Below are 21125 nucleotides of genomic sequence, written 5' to 3'. Positions count from 1 at the left end.
ACTCACTAGCTTCTAGAACACTCGTCTTCCTAAAACTCACTAGCTTCTAGAACACTCGTCTTCCTAAAACCCACTAGCTTCTAGAACACTTGTCTTCCTAAAACTCACTAGCTTCTAGAACTCTCATCTTCCTAAAACTCACTAGCTTCTAGAACTCTCGTCCCCTTGGAACGAGCCCAAACAAAAATCATCTCAAATACGGAAAAACATGCCGTATAACAAAACTCAAATCAAATTGTACTGCGCCGAATACAACAGACCTAACAGTGAAATGCTGACTTACGAGCCCCTAACCAACAGTGCAGTTTCAAAAACATACAGAAAAGAATAAGAGATAAAACTCATCTCCAACACGGAAAAACGTGTCAAAATAATATGTGATCCATGGTAACGCTTTGGCTAAACGAACAACACAAAACCTTTTGACTGCCAACCCCAGAGACAATCAGCAACCAAGTTGTCCTTACCACGGACATGTCTGATTTCAAGAGGAAACTCCTGCAATATCCGTAGTAACTTTCCACCTCACTGCAGAGCTTCTCTCTCTTTTCAGGGTTCACTAGATAGGCATGTTGTTGGATCGGGGCCCAGTCCCCAATGTCATGCTCTAGTACATTTGGGTTGGCACATCTGAGAATGAACTCTGATATTCTAAAAACAGGGCAACAATGTCAATATAATTGTACCAAAAAATTGTCAGTTGGTTGCACAAATAAATATCATTACTAAATGTTACATGAAATGTAAATATGAAATAGCCCCAATGTCAAAACACAGTTTTAACGTGTCCAAATCAATAACCAATATGCAGAAACAGTTTGGGATGAATTGAAAACCTAAACATAACATGTGCTATATACACAAACATCTGCCACAATAATCATATTACTTGTATTTTTTTAAACAAGCACCTTATAAACTGCACAAGCACCAAAAACACTGTTGTTTTGACAAGTAGCAATAAATCACTGATATCGATTAGGGGGGAAATCAGGTTGAATCTGCTCTTCAAACTAACACAACAAAACAAAAACACATGGAAATGGGAGATATATTTTACCTCACTGATTAGAGGACAACCTGCAGAAGACAGTCAGCTACATTTTGGAGTGATGCATTTAAATGTAGGGTCCCTAAACAAAGGAACACAACACTTATTTTTCATAACTCATCGATATCACGATGAGATCAATTGTGTGACAGAAGGGAGATGAAGTTGCACGTCCTGTTAAAACTAACAGCTCAAAAACCACACGGAATCTGGGAATAATGTGTACATCCCTGGTTAGAGGACAACTGGTAGAAAACAGCCAGATACATTTTGAAGTGTTGCATTTTGATTCCAGGTGGTCACCAACATGGTAAGTGTAACACAACTCTTTTTTTGTTAGTCACTTTTTGTTAAATCTCATAAATAGTAACTCTTCCATTTCAGAGCCTGGATTTTCCCCCTGAGGTTAATATCCATATCATGTTGAAATCAATAGAACAGGGGACAAACGTTTAGGGTTCTACATTGTGACATCATTAAAATACTCCTACTACAATGTTTAAACATTCCACATTTTATTTCACTGATATCATGTAACAACTCCTTCATGAATTTTCTGATGTTTGATCAGAGATCTTTTATCAGAGTATCTCTTCCCACATTGATTACAGCTATGAGGTTTCTCTCCTGTGTGTGTTCTCTGGTGTAAAGTCAGCTGGCCAGATGCAGCAAAACTCTTCCAACATTGATCACAGTTATACGATTTCTCTCCTGTGTGTGTTGTCTGGTGTTGAGTCAGATGGCAAGATTGACCAAAACTCTTCCCACATTGACCACAGCTATAAGGTTTCTCTCCTGTGTGTGTTCTCTGGTGTAGAGTCAGAGTGCTAGATGCAGCAAACCTCTTCCCACATTGACCACAGCTATAAGATTTCTCTCCTGTGTGTATTCTCTGGTGTGAAGTCAGATGGCCAGATGTAGTAAAACTCTTCCCACATTGACCACAGCTATAAGGTTTCTCTCCTGTGTGTGTTCTCTGATGAATTTTAATGCCTGATGAGTTGAATCTCTTCCCACAGTCAGAGCAGCAGTGAGTTCTCTTCCTTGTGGATGTCTGCAGGTGTTTCCTGAGGTGTTCTGATCTGGAGAGACTCTTCTCTGCCTCGTCAGCATCACGAGGTTGTTGAGGCGCCCCAGAGGATCCACGATAGTGAAGTATCTCTCCTGTGTGAACAACAAAGTCAGACAGATGGTTAAAGGCCCACAACAGCGGTAATCCACTGTAAAAGGTGATGCCAACAGCATAGCCATGATGTTGGACAACAATTGACGTCTGTAATGAATGTTAAAATTATTTGACATTTGTCTTAAAATGAGCAAGAATAGTCATATTTTGTCTTCTTTTCACATTAGCAGTAACATAGATGATTGTAGGCTAGAAATAAGTTATTCATGTTGTTGAACCTCTAAGCAGTGTGCCAGACTACTTTTGGTCTCCAATATAGTCCCCTTTCTGTGTTTGCTAAAATTGCGGGACGAGGGCAATTTGATTGCAGAAACTCCTCCCTGCTAATGAGGAAACCGATAGTTATGGATGTACTTTATCCGCCTGGAGCAAAAATGGTGAGCAAAGATTTTAGTTTTTCACAATGTATTCTGAATGTGATCATTGAACAGAGAACAATGAGACTGGAGGCACGTGCACGAGCCGACACCATGTTTACTTTCTCTCTCTTTGAACGAAAACAACGACTCCCGGTCGGAATATTATCGCTTTTTTTACGAGAAAAGTAGCATAAAAATTGATTTTAAACAGCGGTTGACACAAGTAAGGTAATGGAATATTTAGAATTCTTTTGTCACAAAACGCGTCGGGCGCGTAACCCTTATTTACCCTTTCAGATAGTGTCTTGAACGCACGAACAAAACGCCGCTATTTGGATATAACTATGGATTATTTGGGACCAAACCAACATTTGTTATTGAAGTAGAAGTCCTGGGAGTGCATTCTGACGAAGAACAGCAAAGGTAATAACATTTTTCTTATAGTAAATCTGAGTTTGGTGAGTGCTAAACTTGCTGGGTGTCTAAATAGCTAGCCCTGTGATGCTGGGCTATCTACTCAGAATATTGCAAAATGTGCTTTCACCGAAAAGCTATTTTAAAATCGGACATAGCGAGTGCATAGAGGAGTTCTGTATCTATAATTCATAAAATAATTCTTTTTTTGTGAACGTTTATCGTGAGTAATTTAGTAAATTCACCGGAAGTGTTCGGTGGGAATGCTAGTCACATGCTAGTCACTTGCTAATTTAAAAAGCTGGTTTTTGATATAAATATGAACTTGATTGAACAAAACATGCATGTATTGTATAACAATGTCCTAGGATTGTCATCTGATGAAGATCATCAAAGGTTAGTGCTGCATTTAGGGGTTGCCACAATGGCGGTGGAACATTTTAGAAAGAGAGGGTCCAGATTGTCTAGCCCAGCTGATTTTTACGGGTCCAGGTTTTGCAACTCTTTCAGAACATCAGCTATCTGAATTTGGGTGAAGGAGAAGCAGGGGAGGCTTGGGGAAGTAGCTGCGAGGGGTGGGGAGCTGTTGGCCGGGGTTGGGTTAGCCAGGAGGAAAGCATGGCCAGCCGTAGAGAAATGCTCGATTATTGTGGAGTTATCGGTGGTGACAGTGTTTCCTAGCCTCAGTGCAGTGGGCAGCTGGGATGAGGTGCTCTTATTCTCCATGGACTTTACAGTGTCCCAAAACTTTTTGGAGTTAGAGCTACGGGATGCAAATTTCTGTTTGAAAAAGCTAGCCTTTGCTTTCCTAACTGACTGTGTATTGGTTCCTGACTTTTCTGAAAAGTTGCATATCGCAGAGACTATTCAATGTTTTTGTGCTGGTCGGGGGCAGTCAGGCCTGGAGTGAACCAAGGGCTATATCTGTTCTTAGTTCTACATTTTTTGAAAGGGGCTTGCTTATTTAAGGTGGTGAGGAAATTATAATGAAAGAAAAATCAGGCATCCTCTACTGACGGGATGAGGTCAAAATCCTTCCAGGATACCCGGGCCAGGTCGATTAGAAAGGCCTGCTTACAGAAGTGTTTTAGGGAGCGTTTGACAGTGATGAGGGTTGGTCGTTTGACCGTGGACCCATAACGGATGCAGTCAACAATCGCTGAGATCCTGATTGAAATCAGCAGAGGTGTATTTGGAGGGCAAGTTGGTCAGGATAATATCTATGAGGGTGCCCATGTTTATGGATTTAGGGTTGTACCTGATGGGTTCCTTGATAATTTGTGTGAGATTGAGGGCATCTAGCTTGGATTGTAGGACGGCCGGGGTGTTAAGCATATCCCAGTTTTAGGTCACCTAATAGAACCAACTCTGAAGATAGATAGGGGGCAATCAATTCACATATGGTGTCCAGGGCACACCTGGGAGCTGAGGGGGGTCTATAACAGGCGGCAACAGTGAGAGACTTATTTCTGGAGAGATTCATTTTTAAAATTAGAAGCTCGAACTGTTTGGGCATGGACCTGGGAAGTATGACAGAACTTTGCAGGCCATCTCTGCAGTAGATTGCAACTCCTCTCTTTTGACAGTTCTATCTTGACTGAAAATGTTGTGGTTGGGGATGGAAATTTCAGAATTGTTGGTTGCCTTCCTAAGCCAGGATTCAGACACGGCCAGGACATCACACAGGGCCTGGGTTAACCTCTACATCACCCAAGGAACAGAGGAGTAGGATGAGGGTACGGCTAAAGGCTATCAGAATTGGTCGAATAGTGCGTTGGGAACAGAGAATAAAAGGAGCAGATTTCTGGGCGTGGTAGGATAGATTCAAGGCATAATGTACAGACAGGGGTATGGTAGGGTGCGGGTACAGTGGAGGTAAACCTAGGTGTTGAGTGACGATGAGAGAGGTTTCTCCTCTGGAGGCACCAGTTATGCTAGGTGAGGTCACCGCATGTGTGGGAGTTGGGACAAAAGAGTTCTCTGAGCCATGTTGAGTAGGACTAGGGGCTCTGCAGTAAAATAAAACAAGGATAACTACCCTAAACAACAGTATACAAGGCATATTGACATTAGAGAGAGACATAAAGCGAGGCATAAAGCAATCACAGGTGTTGATTGGGATAGCTAGCTAAGACAACAACGGGTAAGACAACAGTTAATCAGCTAAGACAACAACAACAGGTAAAGTGGCGATGAATGGGCAGAGAGGGTCGATTAACTACACACAGGGCCTGAGTTCTAGGCTTGGGCCAACAGATAAACAAAATGGAGTACCGTGATTAATGAACAGTCCAGCAGGCATCAGCTATGTAGCCAAGTGATCATAGGGTTCAGTGAACAGCAATATATGAAACAGGAGGGAAACTAGGTACAACATACAATCAAATCCACGCCTCGCTGGAAGCCCCGCCTTCCACAGGTGATGAGAGTGAGGCTTGGATTTATTCCTTAAATGTAATACCGCTCTTCACCGACCCAGGAAGGTGTTGTACCTCGTTTCCCTCCTTCAGGGAACAGTAATTATAGTCATAAAGTTACACTCCCTTTCAGTCGGTCAACTTCGGTACAACATACTATGGGACAATACAATCATTCCCCAACTGACCCAAACGGACACTAAATGAAACGGCCCCTGGCAGACCACCCAGACCTGACCCCGCAAGATTGTTGTCAATTTATTAATTGGCTTTTGTTTGAAACACTCCTGTCAATGTTGAGTAAGGACGCACACCTAATTACCCATATAGAAGTAGGACTAGTCTACCTGGTTACCCATATAGAAGTAGGACTAGTCTACCTGAATACGCACATAGAAGTAGGACTAATCTACCTGGTTACCCATATAGAAGTAGGACTAGTCTACCTGGTTACACATATAGAAGTAGGACTAGTCTACCTGGTTACACATATAGAAGTAGGACTAGTCTACCTGGTTACCCATATAGAAGTAGGACTAGTCTACCTGGTTACCCATATAGAAGTAGGACTAGTCTACCTGGTTACACATATAGAAGTAGGACTAGTCTACCTGGTTACACATATAGAAGTAGGACTAGTCTACCTGGTTACCCATATAGAAGTAGGACTAGTCTACCTGGTTACACATATAGAAGTAGGACTAGTCTACCTGGTTACCCATATAGAAGTAGGACTAGTCTACCTGGCCTGTGTGCAAATGTAGGTCTATAAATGTGCCCATTTGGTGATGTCAGATAGTATTTCTGATTGTCTTAACCCACCACCACTAATGAGTTGGAGCTTCTCAAAGTAATTTTTTCTTCATTTCCAAACAACACATAAAGTCTAATCAAAATCATTTGCCGATGACAATAGTTCCTCAAAGTATTTTAGTAAAATATTTCCAGCTCTCGCCCTTTCGATAACCACTCAGCATAAAAAGGGAAAAATGTAATTCTCTGATCCTGTGGAAATGTCATAAAATACCTGATTACTTCTTAGCCTTTGCACAAATAGCCTACAGCTGTGTCTGTCCAGAACTCACTGGAGCAGGAAACTGAGGGTGTAGAATATTTTATACAATGTTGCAAGCTTGCTATCCGAGTTTCACTGACCCAGTTGATAGTTGATATAATGTTTCAGGTTTGTTGTAGACAGGCCATGTGCAGCCAAAGTGATTTCTAGGATATTTATTTTTATCAGGATATTTTCTGCCTGCAGAATGCAGGTCAGGTCACGTTGACGACTGACCCCCTCTAGTCAGGTTATAGTGATGACTGGCTCCCTCCCTCTAGTCAGGTTATAGTGATGACTGGCTCCCTCCCTCTAGTCAGGTTATAGTGATGACTGGCTCCCTCCCTCTAGTCAGGTTATAGTGATGACTGGCTCCCTCCCTCTAGTCAGGTTATAGTGATGACTGGCTCCCTCCCTCTAGTCAGGTTATAGTGATGACTGGCTCCCTCCCTCTAGTCAGGTTATAGTGATGACTGGCTCCCTCCCTCTAGTCAGGTTATAGTGATGACTGGCTCCCTCCCTCTAGTCAGGTTATAGTGATGACTGGCTCCCTCCCTCTAGTCAGGTTATAGTGATGACTGGCTCCCTCCCTCTAGTCAGGTTATAGTGATGACTGGCTCCCTCCCTCTAGTCAGGTTATAGTGATGACTGGCTCCCTCCAGTCATTTGTGTGTTTAAATTATTTAATCAAACAGCGTGCTTAAAGCATCAGACAAGTTCAGTACATATAGTTGATTTTATAAAAACACATGGGCCGATTGGTAGAAAGAACAGATGACTCTTGGTTGACCAAGATGTATTTTAGTTGGGGACAGCACTAGAACATGATGTTGGGGCTCCCGAGTGGCGCAGCGGACACTGCATCTCAGTGCTTGAGGCTTCACTACAGACACCCTGGTTCAAATCCAGGCTGTATCACTACCGGCCGTGATTTGGAGTCCCATAGGGCGGCGCACAATTGGCCCAGCGGTGTCCGGGGTAGGCAGTCATTGTAAATAAGAATTTGTTCTTAACTGACTTGCCTAGTTAAATAAAGGTTACATTTAAACACATTTAAAAAATAGAGTTTCATGACAATCCATTTTTTACAAATCCGGCAAGGCACCAATTTTGAGAAGGGTTTAAAACAAAGGTTTCAAACCAATTCATGAATGTAATTGAATCTAGGTATGTCTTGCCTTTAATGTAATGGCATGAAAAACAATTGGCTGAATACTATACAATGACTTATCAACAGCTCTAATAATTTGCCTCCACAGGAAATCTACACTGGCAGTTATAGAATATACTATATATCCTAGAAACCTGGTTAAACTATCATTATGACATCATGGATGAATTCTAGAATATACTATATAGCCTAGAAACCTGGTTAAACTATCATTATGACATCATGGATGAATTCTAGAATATACTATATAGCCTAGAAACCTGGTTAAACTATCATTATGACATCATGGATGAATTCTAGAATATACTATATATCCTAGAAACCTGGTTAAACTATCATTATGACATCCTGGATGAATTCTAGAATATACTATATAGCCTAGAAACCTGGTTAAACTATCATTATGACATCATGGATGAATTCTAGAATATACTATATAGCCTAGAAACCTGGTTAAACTGTCATTATGACATCCTGGATGAATAAATTTGAGTGGTTACACTCCTCCTTCCCCCATCCCTCAGCTGTTTACCAAACCAAGCCTCTGGGCAGCCATTTTGTTACTGTTGAAAAAAACTCACACAACCCAGCAATCTGCAGTTCATACAATAACAAAGCTGTCATTCCACCAGTTTTGGTAATAAGATGATTAGGGGGGGTGGAGAAATGTAACTACTTTCAAATTGATAGACAGACCTATGGATGCAAGGACTGACCATCCATGATATCAACATTATAGTTTTAACCATGTTGAGGCTATACAGTGTTGATTTACATTGTTTCTAGACATTGGAGTAAAAAAAGCTTATTTGGGGATCTGATTGGGTAAACTGGTGAACTAAGCTCATGAGGCATGTGTTATATTCTTCAACAATCAATGGCTATAAATTAATAATTTAAGTCACAATATGGATGTAGCTATTGCATATTTCCGCTTTAACACCACACATCAGTTCAACAACTGCAGAGTTTGTGCCTCTGTTTTTAAGACAGTACTTACTAGTGTTAATCAGGGAACGGTTTCTCAAAACCATCTTATGGCTAAGTTCACCGTTAGAACCATTGGATGTCTTAAGATGCGTTTGGGAAACCGGGCCCAGATGTCCAGTTTCCTCCTCTATCGATGTAACAGTCATCTCCCCCTCTTCCTCTTCCACTCCATAAACTGCATCCTCCTCTTCTTTTACTGTAACATCCTCCTCCTCTTTCACTCTGAACGCGTATTTTTCTTCTTTCACAGTAACGGCCTCACCCTCTACTTCTTGTTTTACTGTGATGTCATCTTCTTTAACAGGAGGAGAGTAGCTCAGTGACCGCATGGTCGGAGATGTTAGCTAGCTAGGCTAATGCTAACTTAACCAGCCCGCTAGCTGAATAATAACAACAACACCGTAAATATGAAATTAAATCTGATAACTAACTAGATGACAGAAGTGGGTTTAAAACACAGTGGCTAATATACACTAAAGCGTCTAATGAGCTTTATTGGTTCGGCTATTTTGTCTAGCAAGCTACCGAGGTGGCTTAATAACTGTTGCTGCTGTTGAAAGAAGAGTTCCGTCCACTAGATTATACGTCACACCAACAGCATCGCCTTAAATTCCCAGACCGCCATCTGCTGACTGGAGTGGGTAACGCAGTTGAGTAAAATGTTTATTTTATTTTCTGACAAAAAGTTAAAGGGTAGGAAGCGTTCGTTTTTACTCGCCCGTGTAACAACACAGTGTGGTTAAAGACTTAGTAACTTAGTTGTAGTCACAATCTGGTTACCTATAAGTACAAACAGTTATGTTTTTGCGTTGTTACATATTTCTTAAACTTATTTCCGGATATCTTCTAAACTACCCACAATGCACTATGTGCTACAGAGTTTGTATGCTAGCTCGGTATTTAGCTCCAGCTTGTAAACGTCAGCCACACCTCATGCTTTCATATACTGTGTGGTTGTGATATCTAGTGGGAACGCATTAGCACGGTAGACTCTGCTGCCTTGTTGTCAGTAGGGATGTTACTTTTGATACCGGAGCTACGAGGCCTGCGTCCAAATCGATAAGCAGTAAACTGCAAAGCAGTGTACCGATGCCTGTATCACTTTATCAGCAGCACGCCATCAATGGCGTCTGAAGCTTCATTTCATCAAACAACCACCTGATTGGTTTGGTATTGGGCTTGTTCAACACTGCAGGCGACTGCAGAATGACTGATCTACAAATCCCCTGTTGCTGCTGTTGTTTATGTTTTGCATGTTACTGTTATTTACAGCAAGTTAAATAAAGATTTGTGCAAAAAAACAAAAAAATTTAAAATAAATTTAAAAAACAAAAAAAATGAAATAAGCGTTCCGTCCACTACATTATACGTCACACTAACATCGCCTTAAAGCCCCACATGATGTATTGTTACACCATGTAGGACCAGTATAGACCTAGTCTGTTCATTATATACATCTACATGATGTATTGTTACACCACGTAGGAGCAGTATAGACCTAGTCTGTTCATTATATACATCTACATGATGTATTGTTACACCATGTAGGAGCAGTATAGACCTAGTCTGTTCATTATGTACATCTACATGATGTATTGTTACACCATGTAGGAGCAGTATAGACCTAGTCTGTTCATTATATACATCTACATGATGTATTGTTACACCATGTAGCAGCAGTATGGAGGTACAGTGGGGGACAAAATTGTTGACACCCTTGATAAAGATGAGCAAAAACGACTCAATAAAATAAAGAATTAAAATACTGAGCTATATTGTATAAAAAATAAAGGGAAATTATATTATTTTATACTAATACAATTGCTCAGAGAAAAATATAGAGTTTAACATGTAATTCTCAAAAGGTAGGGGTCTGAATTATTGCCACCCATGTTTTCAATACTCCAGCACCCTCCCCTTGGGAGGATAATGACACTGAAATGTTTAATGAGATTAGAGAACACATTGGGTGGGACCTTAGACCCTTCCTCCATACAGAATCTCTCCATGTCCTTGATTTATTTAGTCTGTCTTATGGACTGCCCTGTTCAATTCAAACCACAGGTTTTCAATGGAGTTCAAGTCCGAAGACTGAGATAGCCATAGAAAATGTGGATTTTGTACCCAATTAACCATTTCTTTGTGGATGTTGATGTGTCTTGCTGGAAGATCCCCTTATGGCCAAGTGTCAGCCTCCTAGCAGAGAGGTAACCAGGTTTTGGGCTAAAATATCCTGGTAGTGGGTAAAGTTTATTTATTTATTTCATACAGTAATTTTAGCTCATCATTATCAAGGGTATCAATAACTAGGTGCTTATTTTGATATCTAGTTATTTGACTGAATCAGAAATACAGATGTGGAGTAGATGTAGAGTTTGTTTAAAATTCTCATAAAAAATCTGAACTAATCAAACAACACTTGTTGCTCTTTGTACCTGTTGATATAATATTCATATTTAATGGAGAGAAAAAAACGTTTCCCTAAACTGCTTTATAATATTATAATTCAATGAAGAATAAAAATAGTTTTCCATCCTCAACTGCGTTTCCTCCCTCCAGACAGCAGATGGCGATATGTGTCTTTCAGGCGATGTTTCTAGTGTGACGTATAATCTAGTGGACGGAACGCTTCTTCAACAACTGCAGCCACCTCGGTAGCTCGCTAGCCGACAAAGTCTGAACATTCAAGTTCTTAAGACAATTTCGTGGTTTAATTGCCACTGTGATTTAAACATAGTACTCCATTTTATGTAATATTTACGTTGTAAGTCAGCTAGCTGGCTGGTTAAATTAGCACTAGTCTAGTCGCTAATGCTAACTAGCTATTATCCCCGACCATGAGTTCACTAAGCTACTCTCCTCCTGTTAAAGAAGAGGATGTCTGTTGGACGGAGAAAGAAACTCTCGTGAAAGAGGAGGAGGAAGAGGAGGCTGTTACAATACAAAAACAAGTAGAGGGTGAAGCTGTTACCGTGAAAGAAGAAGAGAAAGACGTTTCAGTGAAAGAAGAGGAAGACGCCTTCAGAGTGAAAGAGGAGGAGGATGTTGCTGTGAAAGAAGAGGAGGAAGATGCAGTTTTTAGAGTGGAGGATGAAGTGAAAGAAGATGAAGACGTTTTTGGAATGAAGGATGAAGAGGGGGAGATTACTGTCACATTAGAGGAGGACGAAGAAGAGAAGACTGGAGAACTGATTAACACCAGTAAATACAGTGAGTACTATCTAATAAAACAGGGACATTGATCTGATTAACACCAGTAAATACAGTGAGTACTATCTAATAAAACAGGGACATTGATCTGATTAACACCAGTAAATACAGTGAGTACTATCTAATAAAACAGGGACATTGATCTGATTAACACCAGTAAATACAGTGAGTACTATCTAATAAAACGGGGAGATTGATCTGATTAACACCAGTAAATACAGTGAGTACTATCTAATAAAACAGGGACATTGATCTGATTAACACCAGTAAATACAGTGAGTACTATCTAATAAAACAGGGACATTGATCTGATTAACACAAGTAAATACAGTGAGTACTATCTTATAAAACAGGGACATTGATCTGATTAACACCAGTAAATACAGTGAGTACTATCTTATAAAACAGGGACATTGATCTGATTAACACCAGTAAATACAGTGAGTACTATCTAATAAAACAGGGACATTGATCTGATTAACACCAGTAAATACAGTGAGTACTATCTAATAAAACAGGGACATTGATCTGATTAACACCAGTAAATACAGTGAGTACTATCTAATAAAACAGGGACACAAACTCTGCAGATGTTGAACTAATGTGTGATTTTTAAAAGGGCATTCTACACTTGAATATGTTTCTGTACTGTCGGAATTGTTCATGACGTCCTACAGTGATTTTTTTAAAAAACTTTTCCTGTTGAAAAGTGATATAAATACAGTAAAGTATAAACACACTAATGGGAAACAAATAAATGTTTTGAGCAAAATAGTGTTTTTTTAACAACTGCAAACTAGAAGGAGTGAGTGATGTCATAGTAAGGCCTTCAAGGAGTTGGCTTGATGGGAAGTCGTGATGTCATCCAATAGTAGACTGATATTCATGTGAATATTCATTATTCTTTTTAAAATCCTTCCTGTTCTGTCAAGTTGGTTGTTGATCATTGCTAGAAAGCCGTTTTCAAGTCTTGCCATAGACTTCCAAGACGATTTAAGTCCAAACTGTAACTAGGCCACTCAGGAACATTCAATGTCATCTTGGTAAGCTCCTCCAGTGTAGATTTGGCCTTGTGGTTTAGGTTATTGTCCTGTTAGGACAGTTTTTTGTATTCAGATCTCTGAAATGCTCTCTACCTACGTAACATTTAGTGTCTCCTTGTGTTACGCTGGGGAAACAGTTTGCATGGGCACAGAAATCCTAAATCATTTCAGAGTTTGCTAAATCCAATGGTTCTAACCGAGAGTCACCTTAACTTTATTGACAACACCCAAATGGATACTGTCATTAATGCGGTTCTTCAATAATTACACATAATACTTAATACTGTAGCTGTTTAGTTACAGTCACATGTTCAACTATCATCAGCTGATCCAGGAAATCATTTTCTGAATGACAGTCACATGACAAACATCACGACATGCAACAACAACCAAAGTGCTTCTTCATTCATTACTCTGGTAAAGACAGTTATGCTGTGCTGCACATTGGATCCAACATCCCTAACAAATTCATGTTTATAATGTGCTATTGTCTGGTTGATGTACTGTAGGGTCTCGTTAGTCTGTCTGGACACAGAGATACTTCGCTCATAATGTGTAGAGAACTGTTCCTTGATGGATAGGCTATTGTACAACACACAGAGCTATTTTCCTATATTCAGGACATTTAGAATGACAACACATTACAGAGTAGCCTAGTGGGATTATTCACAAAATTATCTGGTGATCAGGTTATGAAATGTCATGACAGACATTTTAGTTTCCATGTTTCACCTGAAATATTAAATGATTTATAGTCCTAGGTCTATGTTATTGTTAGGTGAATTTATGGGTCCTACAGTAGGTCTATGTTATTGTTAGGTGAAGTTATGGGTCCTACAGTAGGTCTATGTTATTGTTAGGTGAAGTTATGGGTCCTACAGTAGGTCTATGTTATTGTGAGGTGAAGTTATGGGTCCTACAGTAGGTCTATGTTATTGTTAGGTGAAGTTATGGGTCCTACAGTAGGTCTATGTTGTTGTTAGGTGAAGTTATGGGTCCTACAGTAGGTCTATGTTGTTGTTAGGGGAAGCTATGGGTCCTACAGTAGGTCTATGTTATTGTTAGGTGAAGTTATGGGTCCTACAGTAGGTCTATGTTATTGTTAGGTGAAGTTATGGGTCCTACAGTAGGTCTATGTTATTGTTAGGTGAAGTTATGGGTCCTACAGTAGGTCTATGTTATTGTTAGGTGAAGTTATGGGTCCTACAGTAGGTCTATGTTGTTAGGTGAAGTTATGGGTCCTACAGTAGGTCTATGTTGTTAGGTGAAGTTATGGGTCCTACAGTAGGTCTATGTTGTTAGGTGAAGTTATGGGTCCTACAGTAGGTCTATGTTATTGTTAGGTGAAGTTATGGGTCCTACAGTAGGTCTATGTTGTTATTAGGTGAAGTTATGGGTCCTACAGTAGAACTATGTTATTGTTAGGTGAAGTTATGGGCCAATTTGTTAAACACTTAGTGTACAAACCCTCATTGTCAGGCTGATGGAAAAGCCAAAGAGCATTTTACTGGTTGAAGTGTTTTTTAAGTATAAAGCAGTTGATTTGCGACAATAACACAAACATATTAAGCAGGTGATTCAAGCGAGCCTTACAATTATAATCCAAAGTAGTGTCAGAAATAAATGTGTTTCTGTGTTGCAAATAATGTGAAATGCACTCATAAGCAACCTGTAAATGGAGGCTATTTTTGCTGTCAGCCTCTGAGAACTCCCCTGAGTTTTCCCCCACGGTGGTGAATTAGTGAATAGACACAGAGCTTAATGTGAGTTTCCTTGAGTAGCACTCCTGATCTTGCGCTGTAATATTCAGAATACATTGTGAAAAATTTAAATCTTTGCTCACCATTTTTGCTCCATGCAGATATACTACATCCATAACTAGTGGTTTCCTCATTACCAGATATACTACATCCATAACTAGTGGTTTCCTCATTAGTTAAATGATTTGACCATTAAGACAGTTAACAGAAGTCAACTGTTGTACAACTTCATGGGTATGATCTGGGCATCACCTTTTACCTCAAATAAACAGTGGATTTCTGTTGTTGTGGGCCTTTAACCATCTGTCTGACTTTGTTGTTCACACAGGAGAGAGACGTGACTATCGTGGATCCTCTGGGGAGCCTCAACAACATCATGATGCTGACAGGGCAGAGAAGAATCTCTCCACATCAGAACACCTCAAGAAACGCCAGCGGAGAACCACAGGGATAAGATCTCACCGCTGCTTTGACTGTGGGAAAAGATGCACCTCATCAGGCATTATATCACACCGGAGAATTCACACAAGGGATAATTCTCACTGCTGCTCTGATTGTGGGAAATTTTTTAAATCTTCATCAGAACTCAAAATACACCTGAGAAATCACACAAAAGAGAAACCTTACTTCTGCTCTGACTGTGGGAAGAGTTTTCCTCTGTCAACCAGCCTGATATCACACCAGAGAACACACACAGGAGAGAAACCTTATAGCTGTGATCAATGTGGGAAGAGTTTTTATAAATCTAGTTATGTTATTATACACCAGAGAACACACACAAGAGAGAGAACTTACAGTTGTGATCAATGTGGGAGGAGTTTTCCTATTTTAATCGCTCTGATATCACACCAGAGAACACACACAGGAAAGAAACCATGTAGCTGTGATGAATGTGGGAAGAGTTTTGCTTCACCTGGCGGCCTGACAGCACACCAGAGAATACACACAGGAGAGAAACCTTTTGGCTGTAATCAATGTGGGAAGAGTTTTACTCTGCTAAGCAGCCTGATATACCACCAGAAAACACACACGGTAGAGAAACCTTATAGCTGTGCTCAATGTGGGAAGAGTTTTACTTGTTCTAGCATGCTGACTAGACACCATAGAACACACACAGGAGAGAAACCTTATAGCTGTGCTCAATGTGGGAAGAGTTTTGCTTACTTTAGCATGTGGACCAGACACCAAAGAACACACACAGGAGAGAAACCTTATAGCTGCAATCAATGTGGGAAGAGATACTCTCAAAAACGTTCTCTGATTAAACATCAGAAAATACATGAAGGGGTTGTTTCATGATATCAATGATATAATGTCTCAATGTAGAATGTTTTAACATTGTAGAAGGAGTATTTTAATGATGTCACAATGTAGAACCCTAAACGTTTGTCCCCTGTTCTATTGATTTCAACATGATATGGATATTAGCCTCAGGGGGAAATCCAGGCTCCGAATTGAAAGAGTTACTATTTATGAGATTTAACAAAAAATGACAAACAAAAAAAGAGTTGTGTTACACTTACCACGTTGGTGACCCACTTGAATCAAAATGCAACACTTCAAAATGTAGCCAGCTGTTTTCTACAAGTTGTCCTCTAACCAGGGATGTACACATTACTCCCAGATTCCATGTGGTTTTTCAGCTGTTCGTTTTAACAGGATGTGCAACCTCATGTCCCTCCTCTTGCATAATTGATTTCAACATGATATCGATGAGTGATGACAAATAAGTTCCTTTGTTTAGCGACCCCTAAATTTAAATGCATCACTCCAAAATGTAGCTGACTTTCTTCTGCAGGTTGTCCTCTAACCAGTGAGGTAAAATATATCTCCCATTTCCATGTGTTTATTTTAGTTGTGTTAGTTTCAACAGCACGTACAACCTGATTTCCCCCCTAATCGATATCAGTGATTTATTGCTACTTGTCAAAACAACAGCGTTTCTGGTGCAGTTTATAAGGTGCTTGTTTTAAAAATTACAAGTAATATGATTATTGTGGCAGATGTTTGTGTATATAGCACATGTTATGTTTAGGTTTTCAATTCATCCCAAACTGTTTCTGCTTATTGGTTATTGATTTGGACACGTTAAAACTGTGTTTTGACATCGGGCTATCCCACCTAGAAAAATGTAATTGAAAAGAAGACTATGCCCCGTTTTTTCAGTGACTTGAAAAAAACTTAATTTCAACTTTAGTTGCAGGTAGCCTAGTGGTTAGAGCGTTGGTCCGTCATTGTAAATCAGAATTTGTTCATAACTGACTTATTGACAATTATTGCCTACCGGGGAACAGAGGGTTAACTGCCATGTTCAGGTGCAGAACGACAGATTTACCTTGTCAGCTCGCGATTCAATCCAGCAACCTTTCGGTTACTGTTAAATGAAGGTTAAAATAAAGAAATAAATACACATGGACGCAGTATAATCATTTGGTCTGTAATCAATTTTATTAACAATCCTACATCACTCCAGTATTTCTTCACAACATTCAAGCGTTAATTGTCTTTATTCCACTACTGAAGAATCATGTCTCAAATCACCTCATATTTCAAACATTCAGCCTGACAAAATATACGTTTTATTATTCCATGCCTCACCATTAAGTTAATTATTGCCAATACATATTAACAAAGGGGTGTACATTTGATCACAATTCATTTTGACTTTTTCCGTTTTGCAGATGTTTTGTTTGGGCTCGTTCCAAGTGGACCAGAGTTCTAGAAGCTAGTGAGTTTTAGGAAGACGAGAGTTCTAGAAGCTAGTGAGTTTTAGGAAGACGAGAGTTCTAGAAGCTAGTGAGTTTTAGGAAGACGAGAGTTCTAGAAGCTAGTGGGATTTAGGAAGACGAGAGTTCTAGAAGCTAGTGGGATTTAGGAAGAGGAGAGTTCTAGAAGCTAGTGAGTTTTAGGAAGATGAGAGTTCTAGAAGCTAGTGAGTTTTAGGAAGACGAGAGTTCTAGAAGCTAGTGAGTTTTAGGAAGACGAGGGTTCTAGAAGCTAGTGAGTTTTAGGATTCTATAGAAAGAAGAGAAAAAGGAGAAAAAAATATTTCAATTGTATATTATTATTTAGAAATAAGTGTGTTTTTCTTGTTTTTAATTGTTGACAGGAGGTGAAGCATTTTAGTTGATTTTAATATGAAATGGAAGTTGTTTTCTGTTGGTGGTGAGCAAACTTGTCCAACATAAATATAGGATATATTTGTTGTCTTAAGGTGTTACAGGCTTTGGTTTTTCCATTTATGTTTTGAGGTTGGACTTTAGCACGTCTAGCTCGTTAGCACGTCTAGCTCGTTAGCACGTCTAGCTCGTTAGCACGTCTAGCTCGTTAGCACGTCTAGCTCGTTAGCACGTCTAGCTCGTTAGCACGTCTAGCTCGTTAGCCCGTCTACCTCGTTAGCACGTCTAGCTCGTTAGCACGTCTAGCTCGTTAGCACGTCTAGCTCTTTAGCTCGTCTAGCTCGTTAGCACGTAGGACGCACTGATTGGTGTCACCTCGTTAGTCAGTATGTGTTACACCTGTGCTGGCTTGTCCATCTCGTTAGTGGGAAGGTGTTTCACCTGAGCTGGTCCAGGTTCTATTTAAGAGTGTCTGGCCCAGTGCTCCAGTTGTCTTGATACATGTGGAGAGTCAACACCTTTAGTTGCTCCACCTTTTTGGTTTACTTAGTGGGTCTCATGGTGGGTGTCTTTTAGGTCCCAGTTGTTGTTACTAGTCAACTTCCAGTGGACACCCCATAGTGTCTTTCAGAGCCCCTCCTAAAAAACAAGTTATATTTTGGGTTGGATATAGCATCATATTGTTGATATTTTAATCAATGGCATTTCCTTACAATGCTCATTAGTCTTTCAGTTATTGTTTTTTATCCTCATATTTGTGTACTAAATATTTCTGATTATTTTCATAGTTTTTTCCTGTGAAGCCATTGTGTTGCGTCCATGTCTGACATGTGCTGTATAAATAAAGCTTGATTTGATTTGAACATATTGTAAAACAAATTAACCCAATGACTGACCAATCAACAAACTATTGGTCCACCTTAGTATGAAAACTGTATCAATCCCACTTTTCCAGCCTGCTGAAGGCGTGGTGGAGTGGTAAACACCACCCCCGGCTCTACCAGGGGCTTGAGGTGGTCTCCCACAGCTCTGCTTATGTCATGTTCTGTGGCCTTGCTGTTCCATTTATTGACTGACCCTGCAACACAGAAACACATTTAGTCATATTATATAAAACACTCAAAGTAAGAGCATCTGCTAAATGACTTAAATGTAAATGTAAATGGATATGGAGCATCTATGGCCTCAGTTACACCTGGCACCTAAATGTGACTTCTGTCATCTGATCACTCCAAGCTGCATTAGGTTCAGATCTACCAGGATGGGCCTTTGACATAGTCTGGATGCAGTCAGGCCACTGATTATGCATAAGCAATGTAAAGAGATGGGGTGAATGAGGGGGGAAAAGTATTTGACACAAATTACCTTCATAATATCAAAGAACAAATGTGTGTGCCTGAGGGGAAATTAACTTTCATACAGCCAACAGGGATGAGAAATTACACCAATATTAGTGGATAATTTGCACTAATGTAAATAAACATAGATGGAACATATTCCCTTTAGCTGACGTGATGAACCGCTAAGGGAACATAAATATTTACCATCTAAACCATGTGTGACCTCTCACCTCTCTGGCTGTAGAAGTGTTCTTCCTAACCAGTCCCTCAACAGCTCTCTGACTGAGCTCTACCCTCACTGGGTCTTCAGAGGAGAGGAAGGCTGAGGAGGGATGGAAGGATGAATGGATCAGTCAGTCAATAAAGTGTAGAGCTGCTGTCTATGCTGTCTGACAAATTCACTATTTTAGTAGTTCATTAAAGTAAATAAGGCTTTATGACTGCTGAATACCAACTATCAATCACTTAGATCATGTATTTTCAGGTAGAGATACATCCTTGGGACGTCCTTAGCCGGTGGAAGTTGACATTTAAAATGGTTAAGGTAGGGGTTAAGGTTAGGGTTCAGGGTAGGGATGTACCAAGGATGATGATGTTTCTATATGATAACAATAGAGTAATATATTTAATATGATGTATAATATTCCATGATGTTTCTATATGATAACAATAGAGTAATATATTTAATATGATGTATAATATTCCATGATGTTTCTATATGATAACAATAGAGTAATATATTTAATATGACAAATACTATTTTTTAACCTGTTGGGTCTAGGGGGCAGCATTTGCACGTCTGGATAAAAAAAATGTACCCGATTTAATCTGGTTACTAATCCTACCCAGTAACTAGAATATGCATATACTTATTATATATGGATAGAAAACACTCTAAAGTTTCCAAAACTGTTTGAATGGTGTCTGTGAGTATAACAGAACTCATTTGGCAGGCAAAACCCTGAGACATTTTCTGACAGGAAGTGGATACCTGATGTGTTGTATTGACTTTAAAGCTATCCCATTGAAAGACACAGGGGTTTAGGAATATTTTGGCACTTCCTATTGCTTCCACTAGATGTCACCAGCCTTTACAAAGTGTTTTGAGTCTTCTGGAGGGAGATCTGACCGAACAAGAGCCATGGAACGGTGATGTCCCATTAGACACCTGGCGCGCTACTTCATGTTGGGTACCCTCGTTCCAATACGTTATAAAAGGCTATGCATTCGTCCACCTTGAATATTATTCATGTTCTGGTTAAAAAAGGCCCTAATGATTTATGCTATACAACGTTTGACATGTTTGAACGAACGGAAATATATTTTTTCCCCTCGTTCATGACGAGAAGTCCGGCTGGCTTACATCATGTGCTAACGAGACGGAGATTTTTGGACATAAATGATGAGCTTTTTTGAACAAAACTACATTCGTTATGGACCTGTGATACCTGGAAGTGACATCTGATGAAGAGAATCAAAGGTAATGGATTATTTACATAGTATTTTCGATTTTAGATCTCCCCAACATGACGTCTAGTCTGTATCGCAACGCGTATTTTTCTGGGCACAGTGCTCAGATTATTGCAAAGTGTGATTTCCCAGTAAGGTTATTTTTAAATCTGGCAAGTTGATTGCGTTCAAAAGATGTAAATCTATAATTCTTTAAATGACAATATAATATTTTAACAATGTTTTCTAATTTTAATTATTTAATTTCTGACGCTGACTTGACTGCCGGTTATTGGAGGGAAACGATTTCCTCAACATCAATGCCATAGTAAAACGCTGTTTTTGTATATAAATATGAACTTGATAGAACTAAAAATGCATGCATTGTCTAACATAATGTCCTAGGAGTGTCATCTGATGGAGATTGTAAAAGGTTAGTGTATCATTTTAGCTGGTTTTATGGTTTTGGTGACCCTGTCTTTGACTTGACAAAACATTACACACAACTCTTGTAAATGTACTGTCCTAACATACTCTAAATTTATGCTTTCGCCGTAAAACC

The 21125-nt window shown here is 39.6% G+C and overlaps 2 protein-coding genes across 2 annotated transcripts; one reads left to right on the top strand and one right to left on the bottom strand.

Moving 5' to 3' along the window:
- Positions 1 to 717: 717 nt before the first annotated feature.
- On the bottom strand, positions 718 to 14887 carry LOC145867175 (uncharacterized). Its single transcript, XM_082971226.1, has 2 exons — positions 14880 to 14887; positions 718 to 2271 (listed from the first exon to the last, which is right to left on the bottom strand). Exons 1-2 carry the CDS (start codon positions 14885 to 14887, stop codon positions 1581 to 1583), a joined length of 699 nt encoding a protein of 232 aa, XP_082827352.1. The 3' UTR covers positions 718 to 1580.
- On the top strand, positions 14886 to 17071 carry LOC145867174 (uncharacterized). The gene is made up of 2 exons (XM_082971225.1): positions 14886 to 14889; positions 14984 to 17071. Exons 1-2 carry the CDS (start codon positions 14886 to 14888, stop codon positions 15952 to 15954), a joined length of 975 nt encoding a protein of 324 aa, XP_082827351.1. The 3' UTR covers positions 15955 to 17071.
- The last annotated feature ends 4054 nt before the right edge of the window (positions 17072 to 21125 follow it).

Source organism: Salmo salar, unplaced genomic scaffold (assembly GCF_965601325.2).
Source record: "Salmo salar unplaced genomic scaffold, fSalSal1 ptg000221l, whole genome shotgun sequence".
NCBI lineage: Eukaryota > Metazoa > Chordata > Actinopteri > Salmoniformes > Salmonidae > Salmo > Salmo salar.
The sequence above is the reverse complement of the archived record's forward strand: the minus strand, read 5'-3'. Positions and strand labels throughout refer to the sequence as shown.